This window comes from Mustela lutreola, chromosome 16 (genome assembly GCF_030435805.1).
Source record: "Mustela lutreola isolate mMusLut2 chromosome 16, mMusLut2.pri, whole genome shotgun sequence".
Lineage (NCBI taxonomy): Eukaryota > Metazoa > Chordata > Mammalia > Carnivora > Mustelidae > Mustela > Mustela lutreola.
Window position 1 is genome coordinate 57,535,453 of NC_081305.1, and position 20,853 is coordinate 57,556,305.

Genomic DNA, 20,853 nt, shown 5'->3' on the forward strand with positions numbered 1-20,853 from the left:
TACCGTGGTGGCCAGGCCCTCACCCCTTCCCTGGAAAATCCCTGCAGGGGTGCAGCAGCCCAGCTTTTCCTGGAGTGGGGCCTCCAGCGCTCCCTGAGAGTGGCTAGTCCTTGGTGGCCTGCAGGGAGGAAGAGGATGAGGACCCTGTGGGGAGAGGCAGACAGGGCAGGGCCGCACCTTCCTCCTGCCCCGTGACTCTGAGCTGTGAGGCCCTCAGTGGTCACGTAGGATGGCTAGGGACTTGAGGCTCCTGCCATGCTGGGACTGACAGTAGCCCCAGCTCAGTCTGTCGTCTCCGCCCATCCCCCACTCCCACCTTGAGCCCTCTGTGGGATTAGCCCTTCCTGGCTGCCCCACATTTGCAGGAGGGGAGGCTGGTGGCTGGGTGGGTTAGTGGGCAACTCCAGCCCTTTGCTTTTGTTCCCCCAGAAAGCCGGCGGGTCAAACTCCAGGGCATTTTGGCCGACCTTCGGGATGTAGATGGGCTGCCCCCTAAAGTGACTGGTCCCCCTCCTGGCACACCCCAGCCCCGGCCACACGAAGGTAAGAGGCCCCTCCCCAAAGCCCGGTCCCCTGGGGCCCACGGCAGAGGGGGGGCTGCAGAGCTAAGCCCAGAGCTTCTGTGGCCTCAGGGTCAGAGCCTGGCCTCTAGTCTGCAGCCTCCCTGTCGCAAAAGTTCGTCTGTCTGTCTGTCTCCCTTTTCTCGTCTGTCCTGCCCTGTCTGTCCGTCTGTCTCTCCCTGTCTCTTTCTTTCCAGCTGTGATTCTTGATCTTGTGCTCTCCCTGTCTCTCTGACTTCTTGCTTATCTCCCTTTCTGCCTCTTTCTGTCTTTCTCTCTCTCTCCCTGCCCCTCTCTGCCCCCTCCCTCCCCTACCCCTACCAGGTTCCTTTGGCTTCTCCTCAGACGTTTTCATCATGGACACTATCGGGGGCGGGGAGGTGAGCCTGGGGGACTTGGCAGATCTCACCGTTACCAACGACAACGACCTCAGCTGTGATGTAAGTTCTTGGGTCCCCCCCCCACCCCCCCCGCGGGTCCTCACTGGGCGTCCCGCATCATGCCTGCTCTCGCTGAGCTCTGACTGGGTGCCCTGCCTGCGCTTGGCCCCCTTGTGGGAGGGTGCTGTGAGGTCATTCGGCAGCTCGCCCTGGTTTACCAGAAGTTGTGGACATGGCCGGGGGGTGCAGGGCTTGAGGGGGTTCCTGAGGTGCGGGACCTGGTGCCCGGCTCCTGCAGGTGCTGCACCCTTCCACCCCGGCTTATGTGCGTCTGGCGTCCAGGCCCCCCACGGGCTCAGTGCAGGGCGAGGGGGCAGCATCTGAGGAAGGGGACCGTGGGGCGGCACAGCACAGGGAAGATGGTCTGTTGGGGAGGGGCGGTGGGCACTGAGCTGACTTGTGCAGCCAGAAACCGCAAGAGCAGGTGCGAGCGGGGCCGGTGGGCAGAAGGGCCAGGAAGGAGGTGTCAGGGCCAAGTGTTCAGAGCCCAGCACTCGCAGCGGGCCCTCTGGCCATCTGGGATTCTGTGCGTCAGGTGCGCGTGTGTGTTTCCCCGTGGCAGAACAGCTGCCACAGCCCTTAGCCAGATCTTGAATACTTGGTGACCCCAGCAAGGTTGGGGCACGGCTGTGGGATGCCCGGAAGGCGGGCTTCCAGGGTGCAGGCTTTGGGCAGGGGTGTGCCCGTGAGGGCATACCCGCACAGCGGCGGAGGCTCAGGGGTGATGGCACAAGTGGGGACCGTGGGGGGTGGAGTCCACGTGAAGGGGTTGGTCAGGTGTGAATAGGACACCAAGTCTCTCCTGACATTCTGCTCGTCCTCTTTGCCAGCTGGTTGCCCCTGGGTTCCCCCCCAGAGAGTCCACCACTGTCCACCAGGGCCTGGGCAGTGTCTCTGGCACACACACGCACCCCTCCCCCGCAGGTCACTGGTTCTGCTCCCCATTCTCCTCCCACTGTGTGGACCTGTCCCCATTTCCACTCCCCAGCATGTGCTCTGCATGCCCTTCTCTTTGCCTGAGAGGCTTTTCTTGACCCCTTAGCCTTCCTCAGCCACCCACATCTTCCCCGGTCCGCGTCTTTTCCCTGCTCTAAACCCTCCTAGACTCCCTGTTTCCATCGGGGTGAGATGCAGGTTCCCGGACGCAGCTCTGGCCTCAGCTCTGGCCACTCGCTCCCTTGCTCTCTGTGACCCGGGCCTCCTCTCAGGCTCCAGACCCGCGCCGGCAGCTGCGGGGACTTGGCACACGCGGTGTCCTTCCTCAGTCAACTCGCCTGATCTGGTTAAGGCCTGCTCCTTTGGTGTCTTCTCAGGAAAGCCTCACTGATGGCCACAGAGCCAGCCAGGCTGCTTGGGCACCTCTTCCCGGTCCGTTTTTAATTCCTAGCGCTGCTTGGAGTTTATAGTCCCGGGCACTGGGGGGCGATCTGACAGTCTTCCCCGAGCCCCCTCTGAACTGACTGCCCCGAAAGCAGCTTGTGCCTGCACTCTGTAGGACTCAGTGAGCGAGGGGGGCTGCAGGCGGGGAGCCCGGGGCTGGAGGCTATTTGGGGGTGCTCCACGGGGCTCTGGCTGATTTGACATCCTGGATGCCAGTCTGTGTCTGCGGGAATGCGGGGGCACTGAGGTAGCTCCCCCTCTTGGCCCAGCTCTCTGACAGCAAAGATGCCTTTAAGAAGACGTGGAACCCCAAATTCACTCTCCGCTCACACTACGATGGCGTGCGCTCCCTGGCTTTCCACCACAGCCAGTCTGCCTTGCTCACTGCCTCTGAGGACGGCACGCTCAAGCTGTGGAACCTGCAAAAGGCTGTCACAGCCAAGAAGTGAGGGTGCAACCGAGGGCTGGGAGGGGGATCTGGGTTCAGGGTGAGGAGGGGCTCTTGGTGACGCTGGGCTTCCTCCCGCAGGAACGCTGCACTCGATGTGGAACCTATCCATGCCTTCCGGGCTCACAGGTAGGGCAGTGCCCCTGAAGGGAGTTTGGCCCCTGGCCTGCCCACTGCTACCTCAAGGGGGCCCTCTGCACACGCACCCCATTGCTCCTGGTGCTCTGCAGACTGAGGTGCCCCATAGCTGGTTCTCAGCCTAGCCTTTGGAGTTGGAAACGGGCCTGAGGAGATGGGGGAAGGCAGGCCTGGGGGGAGGACAACCAAAGCCCCAGATGCTGAATTCCTTTTGGCCATCCTTGAAAAATCTGGCATAAGGCTTGAAGGTCCCATGCAGGGGGCCTGGGGAGGGGTGAGATTGAGTGTTTCATCGCCCCTCCACCACCTGTGCGTCCTGCAGGGGCCCTGTGTTGGCAGTGGCCATGGGCAGCAACAGTGAGTGCTGCTACAGTGGGGGGGCGGACGCCCGCATCCACAGCTGGAAGATTCCAGACCTCAACATGGACCCTTACGATGGTTACGGTGAGGACAGCTCCCTCCACCCACCTGCTCACTGTGTCCATGGGAGCCCCTGCATTCCCCCTGCATCCCCCTGTGCCTGACCGTGTGCCCCAACCCAGGGTAGCATGGAGCAGAGTGTTTATTTCATGATGGGGGTCGGACAGGCTGAGGCAGGAAAGAGATGGCCTGGGGGGACTGCCTCCCAGGGGATCTGGGGGGTGAGCTACCCAGCCCATGCACGGCGGGCTCTGGCGGTGCCTTCTGGGGGCTGAGCGCAGGGAGGTGGCAGCGAGAAGTCGAGCAGGGAGAGGGGAAGTTAGTTGGGTGGGGCTGTAGGGAGTCTGCACTATCCTTGGTATACCTTTAACAGCTAAGTGCAGAAGTGACCACACTCGTTTCTGTTCAGTGTCTGTCCCGTCCCTGGTGATGATTCTTTCGATAACTCTCTTAATGACACACACGGCTGTGTGGCATTTTGTCAGGTGGAGTTTAAAGGTCTGTATCTCCCCTTGAGGATCTTACGCTGTTTTCCTCAAAAACAGTCCCCACCCTGTGAAAGGTCAGGGGGTCAGTCCCAGGGAGTATGCGCTCTGGGCCAGGCAAGCTGCCCCACACTGGGGGTCGGCGGGGCCTGAACAGAGTGGCCCGTGCGGACTTGAGTGACCAGGGAGGCAGGGCTTGTGCCTGGGGCCGGGCCAGGGGGGTGGTTAGGGGGGTTGGGGAGGGCTGCAAGGAGCATGACCAGTCCAACTCAGAGGGTCCAAACTGCAAAGGGTCTGGGGACCCCAGAGCTACCATTGTCCCTTCTCCCCTTAACTGAGAATCACGTACCAAGCGCCTGTTTTGTGGGTCCTGTGGGGTTGGCAATAAACGGGGCATCCCTGCCCTCTGAGCTTCCATTCTGGGTTGCTTTTGGAGCCCTCAGATTTTTTCAGAACCACCAGTGGTCAGAGTATGAGCAGCTGGCTGGGCAGGTTCCTGTGGGGATGGCTCAAGGGGGACGAAGCTGGGCGAATGGGGGGTCCCCAGCCCAGTCACCTGGTTCTCAGTAGAGTTGTGCTAGAGCTGGTTAGGTTGGGGCTGGCGGCCCTGACATGGCTTGTTTCCTCCCTTCGGTGTGCCTAGACCCAAGCGTGCTGAGCCATGTCCTGGAGGGCCATGGGGATGCTGTATGGGGCCTAGCCTTCAGTCCTGCCTCCCAGCGCCTGGCCTCCTGCTCTGCCGACGGCACCATCCGTATCTGGGATCCCAGCAGCAGCCCAGCCTGTCTCTGTACCTTCCTCACAGCCAGCGGTGAGTGGTGGGAACAGGCCTGGAGGGACGCCAACACCTCATGGAGGAGCCTTGTAGAGTTGGAGGCCCCAACAGGAGCATGAGGGCACAGGCTTCCCAAGTCCTGTCCTGTAGCCCCAGGGCAGGACCGGGTCTGTTAAGCAGCCTTCCCTTCCCTCTGTCCTCAGATCATGGGATCCCCACCTCAGTGGCCTTCACCAGCACCGAGCCTGCCCACATTGTGGCATCCTTCCGCTCTGGCGACACCGTCTTGTATGACCTGGAGGCTGGCAGTGCCCTCCTCTCGCTGGAATCCCGGGGGAGCAGCGGTAAGAGGGGTCCAAGTGCCCAGGGCTGGTGTCTGAGTGCCCGCAGGGCCTCAGTCCCTCCTGTGGCTTTGGTGACCCGACATCCAGTGAGCAGAGGATGGTTTCCATACCTGCTTCAGGGGATCTGGGTGGGAAGGAGAAAAGCCCCAGCTGCCACCACTGTGGCCAGCACGGGGCTCTCAGGAAGGCCAAGGGAAGAGAGATCATCAGGGACTTACCTGTCAGGCGTCTTGGAGGAGTGGGTGGCCTGTGTGGGTGACTGTTCCCTATCCTGTGCCACCCCTGGGAGGGCGTGGTGCGCGTCTTGCAGATGAAGCACTGTGGTCCCAAGCAGGAGAGCGCCGGGCGGGGGGCAGGGCTGTGGACCGTGGTTCTCCTCTTGTCTTTGTCCTGGTCTCCCTAATTTCTCCCATGTTCTTCCCTTCTTGCCTTCTAGGCCCAACCCAGATCAACCAGGTGGTGAGTCACCCGAACCAGCCCCTCACCATCACCGCCCATGATGACAGAGGCATCCGCTTCCTGGACAGCCGGACAGGTGAGGCCCCGCCTTCCTGACCCCCGCTCCCTCATGCCCCTGGGGGGACTGCCCACGTGGCAGGCTCTCGGCATCCAAACTGGGCCTCTGCCTTCCCAGGCAAGGTGGCAAGGGACAGTAACCTGCCACCCACCCTTCCTCCCCAGGGAAATCTGTGCACTCCATGGTTGCCCACCTGGACGCGGTCACCTGCCTGGCCGTGGACCCCAATGGTGTGTTCCTGATGTCGGGAAGTAAGTAGGGACCCTCGGGGCTCCTAAGGAGAGGGTGTGTGGGAGCGGAAGAGGAGGAGACTTGGGCAATGGTCACGGAGGGTTGCTCCAGGGCTCCCTGAGGTGGGGGAGCGGGGGCAGGGGGCCTCTCAGCAAAGCATCCTGCACGCAGAGCCTCCTGGAGGCGTTTGCCTGCATCTCGATTCACGCAGGTAACCCTCTCGGGTGGGGGTGTCGTGCCTGCCGTGTGGACGTGTCACAAAAGCGACAGACTTTGGTTACAGCGTAGTGACTTGGGTGCAGGAGTGAAGTTGGGGTCTGGGTTTTGGTCCTCACGGGGTCCTTAGCATTCGGCAGCATGTGCTGTGTATGGATGCGGGCGCAGAAGCCCAACTTCTGTGCAGCCAGGCCCCAGAAGGATGGGGTGGCACGTGGGCAGATGGAGAAGGGGCTGTAGCTGCCCAGGGAGCTGAAGCTTGTGCACGGCTCATCAGGGAAGCCATGGGCAAGGGGCCTCCTGCCACTCGCCTCTGGTCCCCGCCGACAGAGCCTGTGGGAGGTGACGAGTGAGCACACGGGATGGGGACCCATTGTGGCCTGTTCTCCATCTGTCCTGTGATAGTAGCAGCTGATGGTAGAAGAGGTGGTCAGTGAGATCGAGTCCAGGAAGGAGAAGCTTTGGGACAAGGCCCAGGGCCCCTCTGTGAGGGACAAACAGAGCCAGCCTCTACCACAGCCGGCCCAGTCTTTCTAACACCTGAGTCAGGCCGTGTCCGTAGATAGCTCATGCATCAAGGCCCAGTCCTGTCTGCTCCCCACTCTCGGACCACCCCCCTCCCCCACCAGCCCAGTGCTCCTACTTGGGCTCCGCCAGCCTTACCCACCTCTCGCCAGTCCTCAGAACCTTCCCTTGGCCCACCCCGCTGTCTCCCAGGCTCTTCCTCCCGATACCCCCTTGGCCATTCTGTCATCACACTGACCAGGGCCCACAGCACTGCTGAGCCCCTGCAGGATTCGTTCTGCTATCTCGTTTCCTCCCTGCCACACTGGCATGTCAGCAGCCCCAGGGCAGGGAGCTTGGCCTGGTTGGCCTGGTACATTCACTGTGCCCCCCAGGGCTGAGTACACAGATGCCCAGTGAATGCTCCGCCACCGGATGGGTGGATGGCGGGGTGGGCATCCAAAGATGGCTGGAGAAGAGGCTGGTCCGTCCAGAGGCTGAGGGTCAGAGGAGCCAGGGTACGTGTCGGGGGACAGCCCTTTCTGCTCCCGCACCTGCGCAGGCCACGACTGTTCCCTGCGCCTGTGGAGCCTGGACAACAAAACATGCGTGCAAGAGATCACAGCCCACCGCAAGAAGCACGAGGAGGCCATCCACGCTGTCGCCTGCCACCCCAGCAAGGCCCTCATCGCCAGCGCCGGCGCCGACGCCCTGGCCAAGGTCTTCGTGTGATGCCCGCCTGGCCCCACCCTGGCCGCCGCGCTGGCTGGGGAAGGGGCCGGGCAGGTGGCGTTGAGGTGAGGGGTGGGACAGGAGGGAGGCTCGGCCTGGGTGGGTAGAAACCCCCCGCCTCCTCACCCCAAGTGGGACCTCACATGTGTCCCTTCGCTTGGCCCTTCTAAAGGGTTCTGTGTCCCAGGGTGGTGGCTGAGGCACCTTGTGCGAATCATCGAGGTAGCAGCCCCTGGGCATCGTGGGGGGTAGCCAAGGCGGCCTGAGCTCTGGTACCTGGGGCATCACGCTCCAGCCTGCCTTCCTTCTCTCTACCTCAGGAGACTCCCAGCCTCCCTGGAGGCCCGGCCTCTTCCCGCCTGCCTGGGAACCTGGTGGTGCTAACGGCCCTTTCCCCAGGAGGCCATCCCCCACGGCCTGTCCTTCCCCAAGCATCCAGCCTGGGGAGCAGCCTCCTTCAGGAATCCCCCTCCAGGATGGCCTCAGGGAGTTTCCTCTCTGTGCCCTGACACCCAGTCCTGGTATCAGAGCTGCCGTCTCGGGTGTAGCACAGCCAAGGCTGGGTGTCCTGGGGGATCAACTTTTCCAAGATGCCAGAAGGTGCCAGGTTCTCTCTTTGAACCCCCGACTCCCCTTCTCCATCTTCCCAGACCTGAGTGGGAGCTGTGCTTGAAGGAGCCCCAGGTGCCACTACTCTGGGTACCCTGGGAAGCCATGGAAGTGGCTGGACCCTGGGCTGTCCTCAGGGGGAGTGCCCAGCCTGGCCCACCCCAGAAGCACTCCCAGTCTCCCACCCTCCCCTCCAGTTCCCTCAACACAGCTTTCCAGACACTACCCAGCGCCTCCAGGGCCAGTAACTGCCTGGGGAATAGGTGATGCCCTCAGGGGAGGCGCCTACCCCTACCTCCCCCACCGCTCCCAGCACTCTTCCAGAGGCAGCCCCCTAGCCCCCATGGGGTCACCCATGGGGACAGATGGCCTTCTCTTGCCCCTTCTTGGGGCATGGAGGCTGGAGGGGGCCCCCGGGTCCCCCACAACTCCCTGTATATCTGTATAAATAAATGGGATGTTAATGGAGCCCTGCCCCCCACCCCCATGTCGTTATCACTGTGTGATAGTCTGTCTCCTCTCCTGGCCCTCCACTTTCTTCCTCTATTTATTTCACTCTTTTTTGGGTTCCACCCTGGGCCCTCGCGCCCCCTTCCAGGTTCCAGTTTATAAGCCCCCATCCCCCGTGCCCTGGACTTGGATGTGAGAGTCGTCTCAATAAACCCTTTGGAGTAAGATGGGTGGTGGCGCTGACTGTCAGGGGACTGAGGGGGCCGGGACTTTGGGAGACGAGTCTGGAGCTCTGCCTAGGCTGGGTGGAGCTCACGGAGGGGATATGGTGGGCTGGGGTTTTGTGGTAGGGTGGGGGGCGGGAAGAGAGGGGCCCAGAGTTTGGGCAGGGTGTGGGTGGAGGCCCGGAAATGGGGCACAGGACCGAATCTCCCGTGCCCCTCCTTTCTGTTCCTAAGTACTCCCTCCCCAGGGGCCTCAGAAGCAGCCTGGGGACAGAGCCCTGACAAGCAGATGATGTGAAGTGACAGATCAAGGCCTTCCCCTTCCCCCCACCCGCCCCCCCCATATGATGGGTGGTAGGAGGCCCAAGGGCTAGCTAGCCCCAAGCACTTCACCCCCCACCTTCCCTTCTCTCCCCATGTGGGCCTGGGCTTCCGTGGAGCCTCATCTCATATGGAGTGGGGACTGGAGACCCCGAGACCCGCCCCCCAGCATGCCTCTACCCTTTGGGGAGTGGCTGCAAAGGCACCGGCTATGGAGGTACCCAGTCCTTAGCTGCTGGTGCCTTGATGAGCCCCTACCCTCCACCAGGTCAGTTCCGCACTAACAGGAGCCAGAGCCTGTGCTCAGTTCCTCACACGCTGCTTCACTGGATCCTCACAACAACCTCAGGAAGTGAGGATCAGGAACACAAGTTACAGAAGACGAGATGGGGAGGCGCCACTCAGGGCCCCCAGCGGGTCATCAGAATCCGTAGCCAGTCCCGTGGGGCTCCCTCTGCACATCTTGGGGCTTCAGCATCCTCTACAACGGGCCCGATGCCAATGCCCACCCTCTGGGTTGCCAGGGGCTGCGCCCCTGGGCCCAGAATAGGACCTGGCCCCTCTCAGGGCCCTGGGAACATTTGAAGAAGGACGCAGGTGGCCAGATGGCCATCAGGTGAACACTGATAGGAGCCTAGCTACAAGCTCCACGTGGCCCCACTCCCCCCTCATCCTTCTGAGCTCTGAGCATCTTCCCCAGGTGGTGGTTTGGGTTTTCACTCCAGCCTCAGACTTCCTTCCCCAGCCCCCGCCAGCCCCCGGATGTGGTGGCAGAGTCACTACTGTACCGACCTCAGCTGCCCCCAGCAGCCCTTTAGCGGGAAGGGGGGGCTCCTCTCTAGGCCCCTATCCCCCACTAGCAGGGAACCCAGGCGGGCAGGTGGCCTGTCTCTGCCAGAATGCCTTTGAAGCTCAAAGCCAGGCCTTGATCTCTCAGTGAAGGGGGTGGGCCTGGCAGCAGCTCTCATGGTGATCTTGGACAAGTCATTTTGTCCCTAGGGGGTTCAGTTTCCTGAATGTAAACTAAACGGCAGCCGCTCTCTCATTATTAGGTGGGAGGAGAAATCCAGCCTGAGGGGCTCCTGAACGTGCTGAAGAGCTGTTTTAGCCCAAGCCTAGCACCTCACATAGTAGTAGGTCGGCATTCAGTACTGGCTGGCTGGATGACTGAACGAACGGCCTCCTAAACACCTGAGAGCTTGAGGTGCCCACCCCTTTATGTCTAAAGGGTTCTGTGGTGGCCACCGCCTACTGAACTTAAGCCCTGTGCCACCATCTCATTAATCCCAAAACACCGTCTGGGCACACTCCTGTCACTGTCCTATCTAAGAAACGACCAGAGAGGGGAAACCACCTACCTAAAGCCACAGTCAGACACGTGCACACTGCCCCCCGCCAACAACCAATTATCTAGAAGGTGGGATGGGTGTGCTGTCCTCCCTGGGGACCCTTTCAGCTAACCCCCCCAACCCCCCAGGTCTGTGGCTCTTCACTCTTCTGAGGCCTGGGGCAGAGTGGGGAGCTCACTGAGGGAAACGGCACCCCTGCCCCACCGGCCCTGTGTCTGAGCGGCCCTGCGCAGATAACCCAGCCCCGGCCCCTCCAGTTGCCTTCGAGCACCTCGTCAAGGCTGCCAGAGACGGGAGGCAAGGTCCTTCCCGCCCATCAGGAGGTCGCTGTCTTCCCACCCGTGTAATGGGCTACATCACAGCACCTACAGTACTGCCTCCCCTGCGCAGGGTAGGGGAGTGGGGAGGACGACGCTCTGCGAAGAGACAGGCTGAACCCAGAGGTCGCAAAGCGGGCTGGACCTGACACTGGTTTCCCACCTTTTCCCCTGCGGTGGGCGCCGGATGCAGACCAGGCTAGCCTAGACGGTCCCCTACCTTAAAGGGCCAGGCCCCTCCTCAGCCCCAGCCCCGCGACCGGTGGCTCGCCCCTCCTCTCCAGCTCAGGGAATAGTTAACTTTCCAGACCTGGGTGTGTTGGGGGAAGGAATCAGTCCCGGATCCCTACCGGGTATCTCGCACCCCAGACACCCGGACCCGGGCGGGGCTGGTGACGCCCCCGACTCGGAGGTGACGGGCCCGCCCTCCCCTTCCGCCCCCGGCCCCCACCAGGCTCCGCCCCTCTCCAACGTCACCGAGGCCCGCGCGGATTGGCCGACTGCGCCATAGCTCCAGACACTTCCTTCTGGGCCGCAGCCGCAGAGTTAAACTTTGGAGTGGGGAAAAAGAGCCACCGGCGCCCAGCGCCGGGCGACCCTCCCTCTCCCCGCCCCCGCTCCGCCGCCGGCAATGCCCCCTTCTCTGCGGCCCCCGACCGAATTTTTCTCCAACTTCTGAGACCCATGAGATTCCCTGCTTAGCAGCCCGGCCCTCGGGATATCTGCCTATCCCCGGGCCCGTCGGATCCTTGGGATCTACTCGATCACCGACTCAGAGACTCCTGTCCTCCACCCCCAAGGTCTGATGAATCCCTCGGGTCCCCTTCTTAATTGGATTCTCGTCTTAGAGCCACTGGATTGTGGGATTCCCCCTGCTGCCTTCTCAAGGCTTTCTCTCCCCAAGGGGCTTTTGGATCCTGGGCTCTCCTGATCCCTGAGATCCCGACCTACTGGATTTTCTTGATTTCTTGGAATCTCTCAAGCGCTGGGTCCCTCAAACCATTAGATTTCTCCTTTATGATTCCCGGGCGTTTGACCCACAGGATTGCCTTTCTTTAATTTCCCAGGGTCTCGCCATCCTCGAGCGCCCTCAACCTGCTAGGTTTCTTTTCTCGTATCCCCGGAATCCCCGCGCTTCCACCACCAGATTACGGGCTCCCTCGGATCCAGTGACCCGGCTTCCCCGGGCTCCTTCAGCCGCATCCCGGGTGGGCGCCGGGAAACCAGTCCCGGGACCTCCCCCCGACCCACCCATGGCCGCCTCCCCTTCCCATCTCGCCGGGCTCCCAGGCTCTCCCGGGCCGGGGTCTCCTCCGCCCCCCGGCGGCTTGGAGTTGCAGTCGCCGCCACCGCAACTGGCCCAGGTCCCAGCTCCGAGCTCCGGGGTCTCCTTCCACATCCAGATCGGCCTGACCCGCGAGTTTGTGCTGCTCCCCACCGCCTCTGAGCTGGCCCATGTGAAGCAGCTGGCTTGCTCCATCGTGGACCAGAAGGTGAGAGCGCAGGGTTCCTCCCAACTGGCTTGGGGAGAGGTCCGGAGGGGGTGGGGGTGCCGGCAGAGGTGGCCAGGAGCTTGGCATAGAGGAAGGGGAGAAAAGGAGGATTAAGCCTTGGGCGACTGGGGGGATGGAGATGGGGCGTTTAGCCTCCAGTTGGCTCCTGACCCCACTACCCGTTGGAGGGAGGCCTGGGCAGGGGCGGGGTGCTCCAAAGGCCTCCCCAAATTGCGTGTCCCTGCGTGTTATTGTTTTCTGCAGCCAGCAGGGAGGAAGGGAGGGGCCAGCTAGGTGTGGAAGTGAGCAGGAAGGGACAGGTCGGGGAGGGGGGCAGATGGGGGACCTCTCCATTCAAGCCCACCCCGACTTCCCATTTGGTGGAAACAGTAGAAATTGAAGCCGCCCTGGCCATGGCTATCGGGTGACATGTGTGGGTGTGGGTGCCTGCCACAGCTGCCAGGGGCAAGTGAGGTCTCCGAGTCCAATCTCTACCCTCCCCCAGGCCAGAGATGTGTGTCAAGAGGCAGGCACCTCTTTGGAACCCCCAGAGACTCTGGGGACTCTGTCCCCTCTCCTAATCACAGTGTCCCCACCCCTCAGGTCTGATGCTGGCCTATTAAAACCCACCTTCCCCAACCCCACCCTACTCTTAGTTTTGGACACCAGGGTGGGAAACTGGGGATCATGGCAAGGAGAAACCAGGTGGAACTCAGTGCCTGCATTCTAGAATGTTGAAAGTTAGGAGAGTGGGCTTTCCTATTGTTGGAATTCTACACTTTAAAAATGTTGACTATTACAATTCTAGATTATTCGACTATGCCACTGCTAGGTAATCGAACTCCTCTGATATCAAAGTGTCCGGGGGCACCTGGCTGCCTCAGTCAGTGGAACATGGGACTCTTGATCTCAGGGTCATGAATTCCACCCCCATGTTAGGCATAAAGCTTGCTTAAAAAAAAAAAAGACAAAGACAAACAAATTGTCCAAACATTAGGATCCTAGGTTGTTGGAATACTAAAACAATCAAATGTTAGACTAATAGAATTAGAATTCTAGATTGTTCGGATAGGCCACTGCTAGGTAATCGAACTCCTCTGAGTGTTCCAACATTAGATTCTAGGTTGTTGGAATCCTCAAACATTAAAATGATAGAATATTAGATTCCTGGATTGTTGGAATCCTAGAATGTTAAAGTGTTAGAATTTTGGAATGGTGGGTTGTTGAAATCCTTTAATAGTAAGACATTCAAATGAACCCCAGTTTATTAGAGTCCTAGGACATGAAAATACCAGATTGCTCCTGATCTAGGTTGTTGAAATCCTGAAACGTCATGATAATGCACTGGAACCTAAGATATCCGTATCCTATAGTATGTGAGCATGTTAGAATCCCAAAATGTTCAAATTCCAGCATCTTCTCAGAACCCTAGAAATGAATTCTTTGGGCTTCAGAGAAACATGGGGGAACTGTGCCAACTCCCCCATTTTATAGACAGGGAAACTGAAGCTTAGATACAGATCCCACCACCACCACCACCAAGGCAGTCAAGACCCAGGCAGTGCCTGTGAGCTGTGGACCCTCTCCCGGCAGACAAGAACAATATGGGGCTTCCTTGGTCCTCCACCAAGCCCCCAAGCCCAGAGGTCCACTTGTCACACCCAACTCAGCCTGCTCTTTGGAAAGACAGATGGGGGTGGGGTAGAGGCCTGACTGCCCCCTGGGTGTAATTTGTCCAGTGCCCAAACTTGGGCCTCCTTCCTCAGGCCTCACTCCAGTTTTGTTTTCTGTCTTCTGTCCAGGTGTGGCGGGGCCCCTTTCCGTCCTTCCCGCGGCTCCACCTGGGCAGTTTCACTTTCTGTTCTACAGGGTTTCACTTCCTGCCCCCCCCCAGCCCCAACTAGGGACACCTGGGTCCTTTGGACATTGGGTGGGGGGCACCCTCCTTACCTCCATCTCCCTTGAGTCCTAGCCTTCAATGCCTCCCTGCCCCCCCTCCCAGGAGTCCTAAATCCCCTTCTTCCAACTGGCCCCACCCCAGTGCTGGGCCTGGAACCAGGTTACAAGGACTATAGATCCAGGAAGGAAGCTGGGGTGGGGGCTTAAAGGAGGGGGTGTTCACTTAACCCCCCACCCCCACGGAAAATTCTAGGTGCTCACGCTCCCAGAGCCACTCTCCCTGCCACTCTAGTTTCCTGGTCCAGCCACCAAACTCCATGGGCGCTCGCTCCCAGCACACCTGGGGCCCTGGCACCATGCCCTCCCGCTCACTCACTCGCTCTCTCGAGCTGCCCTTGGGAGGGAGCAGGCAGGAAACGCAGGGCTGCGGGGTCTCTGTTTCCGGGGGAAACTGTGGGCCCTGCCCTGGGAGTGTTCCAGACCGCTGCCGCTGAGCAGCTCTGAGCCTTCCCGTCACCACCTCTCTCTCCCGCCCCTCAGTTCCCCGAGTGTGGCTTCTATGGCCTTTACGACAAGATCCTTCTCTTCAAACATGACCCCACGTCGGCCAACCTCTTGCAGCTGGTGCGCTCGGTTGGAGACATCCAGGAGGGCGACCTGGTGGAGGTGGTGCTGTCGGGTGAGCCAGGGGCCGCCTGGGGGCGCCGCCTCTAGTGGGGGGCGGGACTAATGGTGCCGGGAGAGGAGACGTGGGTCCAGAAACATGCTTCTTTTTTTTTTTTTTTTTTTTAATTTTATTTATTTATTTGACAGAGAGAGATCACAGTAGACAGAGAGGCAGGCAGAGAGAGAGGGAAGCAGGCTCCCTGCTGAGCAGAGAGCCTGATGCGGGACTCGATCCCAGGACCCTGAGATCATGACCTGAGCCGAAGGCAGCGGCTTAACCCACTGAGCCACCCAGGTGCCCCTAGAAACATGCTTCTTAAAGTCAGGGCTAGTGGGTTCCAAGCCCTGGTCGCAAATTAGAGTCACGCATGGAGCTTTGACAAGCTACCGCCCGGGAATGGGTAAATATGTTGCGTGTGCGCACCATGAATGTGGCGTGTACGCACCGTGAAATTCGCACAGCACTGAACGCAGGCCATGTCCAGCCACGTGGGTGAATCTCACAAAAACTAACGCGGAAAGGCATTTCCTACACATCAGACTACATATTGTCTAATTCCTTTTATGAAGTCCAGAGAGGGATACAGTTAGGAGCGAGGAAGGCGGAGCCTTCGCAGCAGGGGTCGGGAAGGGTACCACCATCACCTGGGGGGCACAAGGGAGATTGCTGGGGACTGATTTAAACTGCCACTTATCAGGGTGTTGGTGACACAGTGTGTACAGTGTGACCGGTCACTGAACCAGGCACTGGGGATACGTCTTTTTCTAGATGTATGTTGTACTTTGATACAGAGTTTGAAATGTTCTGATGCCCGTTGGTCCTTCCCGCTGAAATGCTAAAGGAAATGAGACTCTGCAAGGTCAGAGAAAGCCCGGGAACGTGTGTTTTCAGCCAGAATCTAGTCACCCACTGGCCAGGCTCATTTTAGAGATGAGAAGCTCTTGGCACTGCAGAGGAGTAGAGAGCCTAGGGTGCTTCTAGAAGGGTGAGGGGTGGGAACTACCTGCCTTATTCTTGGCTGTGTCTCCTCCCCCGGTCCTTGCATGCGCAATGCTCAGTAAAATGGGTTGAATGGATGGATGACAATTTGAAGTTTGCGTTTATAGCCCTCGTGACCTTAACTTAGGTTTTAAATCCTTTCCCATAGGCTGGCTACTCTTGGATTTTCATTCATCTTGGTCTCCCCCTCTGCTACATCCAAATCTTGGTCCTATAGCTTGTCCCCGACACTTTTACTTGGCAGCTCTAGGCAGCTCAGAGATGGTTTGTCCAAGGCAGAAATCTTGATTTTGTCCTCCTTTCTTCCATCAGCATTCACTCAGGTGCTCTTGCCACATGTCCTGGGGACATCCTGGTGACTCCTCCTTTTCTCTCACCCTTTCCCTTGATCTGCATCAAACCAATTAGTCTCACCTTTAAGATACCTCCTGAATCTGTTTCTTACTGCCTCCTCTGGTCCCGGCAGCGGTCACCTCCTGCCTAGACTGTTACCTATTACCGTAGCTCACAAGTCAGATCACGACACTTCACTGCTCAGAATCCTCCCATGGCTCCCCATTACCCTGGGGATAAAATGCAAACTCCTCAATATGGCCTTAAATGGCTGCCCATGATCTGGCCCCTGCCAGTTCCCTGAATTCACCTGTTACACTGTCCCCCTAACTTTCTTTGTTCCTGCCATGGTTGTCTGTTCTCTGTCCCTTGAACAAACTGAGCTTCCTCCCATCTCCAGGTGTGTGTACTAGTTCTCAGTGCCTCCCTCCCCGCCTCTTCTCGTAGCTAGTTCCTTCTTGCTAGTTGGATCTGAGCTTCAATGCCATTTCCTCCAGTGTCTGAAATTTCCTTCTGTGTGTGTGTATGTGTTTCCTGTCTGTCTCCCCAAAAGAATGTCAGCCCACTGAGAGCGGAGTGTTCATAGCTTTACCCTGTGTAAGCAGTGCTTGGCACATAGAAGGGCACAACCCCTTTCTTGTGCACGATAACAAGGACAATAGCTCAATATTAGACTGAAATTTGGGGGTGGGGTGGGGAGGGTAGGAAAGAGGATGAGGCTTAGTGCAAAAATGAAACTTGAAAAATAAAAGCCAATATTTATTGAGGACTTTCTATGTGCTCTATGGGCTTGGAACCCACTAGCCCTGCTTTATTTATTTATTTGACAGACAGAGGTCACAAGCAGGCAGAGAGGCAGGTGGGGGAGGGGGTGGGCGGGATGCAGGTTCCTCGCGGAGCAGAGAGCCCAATGTGGGACTCGATCCCAGGACTCTGGGATCATGACCTGAGCTGAAGGCAGAGGCTTTAACCCACTGAGCCACCCTGGCACCCCTATGTGCTCTGTTTAAAGAGCATTGTTTAAAATTTAAAAAAAAAAAATTATGGAGTCCTGGGTGACTCATTTGGTTGCGTATCTGCCTTTGGCTGGGGTCGTGATCCCAGGGTTCTGGGATCAAGTCCCACATTGGACTCCCTGCTCAGCGGGTAGCTAGCTTCTCCCTCTGCCTCTGCTGGCCACTCCCCCTGCTTGTGCCCTATCTCTCTTTCTGACAAATAAATAGATAAAACCGTTACTAAATTAAATAAAATAAAAATAAATTTTAAAAATTAAAAAAAAATATATGGGGCACCTCACTGGCTTAGTCAGTAGAGCATGGAACTCTGGATGTCAAGGCTTGTGGGTTTCGGCCCCACGCTGGGTGTAGAGATGACTTAAAAATAATATCTTAAAAAAATAATAAGATAAGAAATAAAGAGCACTGTCTTCTTCTTCTTCTTCTTCTTTTTAAGATTTTATTTATTTGACAGACAGAGATCTCAAGTAGGCAGAGAGGCAGGCAGAGAGAGGAGAGGAAATGGGCCCCCCACTGAGCAGAGAGCCAGATGCTTGGCTCAATCCCAGGACCCTGAGATAATGACCTGAGCTGAAGGCAGAGGCTTTAACCCACTGAGCCACCCAGGCACCCCTTTTTTTTGTTGTTTTAAGATTTTATTTATTTGTCAGAGAGAGAGAGATCACAAGCAGGCAGAGAGGTAGGCAGAGAGAGAGAATGGGGGAAGCAGGCTCCCCGCTGAGCAGGGAGTCAGATGTGGGGCTTGATCCCAGGACCCTGAGATCATGACATGAGCTGAAGACAGAGGCTTAACCCACTGAGCCACCCAGGCGCCCCAAGAACTCTGTCTTAAAAGCTTTCCATATAATAATGCATTTAGGCCTGAAGAAAGAATCTGTAGAGACTACTATTATGATACTGGGCATGTTCTTTCCTGGAAACCTACATGGCTCATACCCTCGCCTCCTTCAGGCTTTTGCCCTAACAACAACTGAAGGGGGCCCTCCTCAGCCACCTTCTAAAATTGTACATCTTGTACCTTCCCACTTTCCCTTCTCTGCTTAATTTTTCTCCTAAGCACTTATTGACTTCTAGTCTGCTGTATGTATTTTTTTTTTAGAGTTGTACTTTATTTCTGGAATATATATATTGCATATACTTATATATATAATGGGCAAATATTTATATCATTTACATCATATGTTTTAATATTATATATTTATATAATGTAAATATATAATAAATATAATATATAAATAAATAATAAAATTATATGTATTTACATTAAATAAATATATAATACATATATACTGTATAATATAATGACATGTAATATATAGTATGATATATAATGATACATAACATATATTACATAATATATATAACATGTTATATATGTTATAGTATATTAATATATAATAGATAATATAGTATATAATACTAATATATAATTTACATTATATACAAATATACAAATTGTGCAAATATGTATACTTATATGCATAGTATATGCATAATGTGCAAATATATATAAATATATAATTTTACCCTAGGGAAACATGTAAAATGACACGTATAGAAACTAAGAACATCAGATAAGACCATGCAAGTGTTTCAGCCGGGCTTTGTCTTCCAGAGTACCCAGTTTATGTTGGTTCTCTGTAAATATTCGTCCCGTTATTGAGATAAGAAACAGCTGCTTGACAGTTTTTTTTTATTTGATTATAGTAGACATATGCTGTATATTTTATTACTTAAACATTTCCAAGAGGCAGTAAATGCAGTACTGAAAGCATGAACTTTGGAGCCACACTGGCTCAGATTCGATTTCAAGTTCCACAGCTTGCTAGCTGTGTGACCTTGGGCAAGTTGCTTCACCTTTCTGTGCTATAATCTTCTCATCTGGAAAATGGGGGTAATAACAATGTACTTCCAGGGCTCTTGAGAGAACTGAATTCACTAGTATTTTATTTTATTTTTTATTTTATTTTTTAAAGATTTTATTTATTTATTTGTCAGAGAGAGAGCGAGCGAGAGCAAGCACAGGCAGACAGAGTGGCAGGCAGAGTCAGAGGGAGAAGCAGGCTCCCCGCAGAGCAAGGAGCCAGATGTGGGACTCGATCCCAGGACGCTGGGATCATGACCTGAGCCGAAGGCAGCTGCTTAACCAACTGAGCCACCCAGGCGTCCCAGAATTCACTAGTATTTTAAAGTACTTGGAGCAGTGCCTGGCACTAGGTAACTGCTAGGTTGGGCGATTTTTAAAAAAGAGATATATATATACATATATATATATACACACACACACACATAGACATATACATATATATCTATATTTTTAAAAGATTTATTTATTTACTTGACAGAGAGATGGAGAGAGCAAGCAAGAGAGCACAGCAGGGGGAGGGGACAGAGGGGGAGGGAGAAGCAGACTCCCTGCCCAGCAGGGAACCCAGTGTAGAGTTGGATCCCAGGGATCATGACCTGAGCTAAAACCAGACTAACCAACTAAGCCACCCAGGCACCCCTGGGTGATTGTTAAATAAGAATATTTATTTTCTTTATTTTGGTTGGCTGCCTCCCTTACTAGAGGCCAGGCAGGGAATTTGTTCTGTGCGGTGTCCCTGACACCTAGGGCAATGCTCTGTGTTTGTTGTATTTCCATTTTAAAGATGAGAAAACTGAGAAACATAGGGATTTGGTATTTTTCTCTTGACGCTCAAGCTCCATCCTAGACCAAGCAGATCAGCAGCTGTGAGGGTGGGACCCAGGCATCTGTATTTTTAAATTTTATTTTAAAATGTTTCATTGTGAAATGTACACAACATAAAATGTACCATCTTAGCCATTTTTAAGGCTCCTGTTCAGTAGTGTTAATTACCTTCACGTTGTCCTGCAACAGTCTCCACGAATGTTTTCATCTTGCGGAACTGAAACTCTGTATCCACTAAACAACTCCCCAGTCCATGGCACAGGTGTCTTGCCCAGCGGTGACGCTGGGATTTAAACTCGGGTACCATGTAATATGCACATAAATGAAGGCAGGCAAGATCAAACCTCCCGGCGGGGAGGACTGTGAGAAACCCAGGAACAGCCCTCACCGCTCCGGCTCAACCATCCGCCCCTCCCTGCTGCCTGCAGCTTCGGCCACCTTCGAGGACTTCCAGATTCGCCCGCACGCCCTCACGGTGCACTCCTACCGAGCGCCGGCCTTCTGCGATCACTGCGGGGAGATGCTCTTCGGTCTTGTGCGCCAAGGCCTCAAGTGTGATGGTGAGGGGAGAGGGGCTGGAGGCGGGGCCGGGGGGGTGGGGAAGAGGGGGAATGTCAGGAGGGCGGGGCGGGGTGGGGTGGAGCTCAGGGATAGGGGGCGTGGCTCGGAGAGAGCGGTAAGGGCCCAGAGACACAGCTTTGGGGAGGAGTTGGGGGCGGGGGTTGAGTAATGGGTGGGGGATTGGGCGGGGCTCAGCTGCGGGAGGTGGAGCCTGATGCAGAGCTCCCAGGGAGAGGTAAGGGGGCAGAGAGCTTGGGGGAGGAGAAGGGGACGGTGCCTAGGGAAGAAGGTGGAGTCTGTAACAGGAATCACCAGAGAAACAGCCAGTAGGAGGTAAATATTAAGGGATATTTGGAAGGAATTCGCTTACAGGAGTGTGGGGGCTGGCCCAGCAACTCTGAAATCCATAGGGCAACACGTCAGGAAGGGCAGGCTGGACAGGGAAGAGTTTCTTCATCTGGAAAATCTCAGCTCTGCTTTCTAACCTTTCAGTTGATTGAACCAGGCCCACCCGGATTAACTAGAATACTCTCCCTCACTTCAGGTCATCTGATTGTGCACTTGAATCACACGTACAAAATACCTTCACAGCAACCCCTACATTAGCATCTGAATTACTGGGGCTGACACAGAAAGCTGACCAGCAGAGTCCCCTCCTCACTGACTGGGCCCCTCAGTGTGCAAGGACCTGTCATAACAAAATACCACAGGCTGAGTGGTTTAAACAACACAT

At 56.3% G+C, this 20,853-nt stretch overlaps 2 protein-coding genes across 6 annotated transcripts in view; both read left to right on the forward strand.

Moving 5' to 3' along the window:
• The window catches only part of STRN4 (striatin 4), a 25,273-nt gene extending 16,799 nt beyond the window's left edge, over positions 1–8,474 (forward strand). For 2 of the 3 annotated variants that reach the window (XM_059152952.1, XM_059152954.1), the window contains 11 exons: positions 430–543; positions 885–1,000; positions 2,650–2,825; positions 2,910–2,957; positions 3,289–3,410; positions 4,515–4,682; positions 4,850–4,990; positions 5,427–5,525; positions 5,672–5,758; positions 7,021–7,255; positions 7,511–8,474. In XM_059152952.1, the coding sequence (XP_059008935.1) occupies positions 430–543; positions 885–1,000; positions 2,650–2,825; positions 2,910–2,957; positions 3,289–3,410; positions 4,515–4,682; positions 4,850–4,990; positions 5,427–5,525; positions 5,672–5,758; positions 7,021–7,190 (1,241 nt within the window). In that variant the 3' untranslated portion in view covers positions 7,191–7,255; positions 7,511–8,474. The remainder of the gene's footprint in view (positions 1–429; positions 544–884; positions 1,001–2,649; positions 2,826–2,909; positions 2,958–3,288; positions 3,411–4,514; positions 4,683–4,849; positions 4,991–5,426; positions 5,526–5,671; positions 5,759–7,020; positions 7,256–7,510) is intronic. The other variant, XM_059152953.1, reaches the window with a different exon arrangement.
• Positions 8,475–10,965: 2,491 nt separating this feature from the next.
• PRKD2 (protein kinase D2) overlaps positions 10,966–20,853 on the forward strand; it is a 32,662-nt gene continuing 22,774 nt past the window's right edge. Inside the window, exons 1-4 of one of the 3 annotated variants that reach the window (XM_059152949.1) lie at positions 10,966–11,260; positions 11,528–11,953; positions 14,393–14,531; positions 19,988–20,119. In XM_059152949.1, coding sequence (XP_059008932.1) covers positions 11,714–11,953; positions 14,393–14,531; positions 19,988–20,119 — 511 coding nt within the window. In that variant the 5' untranslated portion in view covers positions 10,966–11,260; positions 11,528–11,713. Of the gene's footprint in view, positions 11,954–14,392; positions 14,532–19,987; positions 20,120–20,853 lie in introns of all 3 variants that reach the window. The other 2 variants (XM_059152951.1, XM_059152948.1) reach the window with 2 other exon arrangements.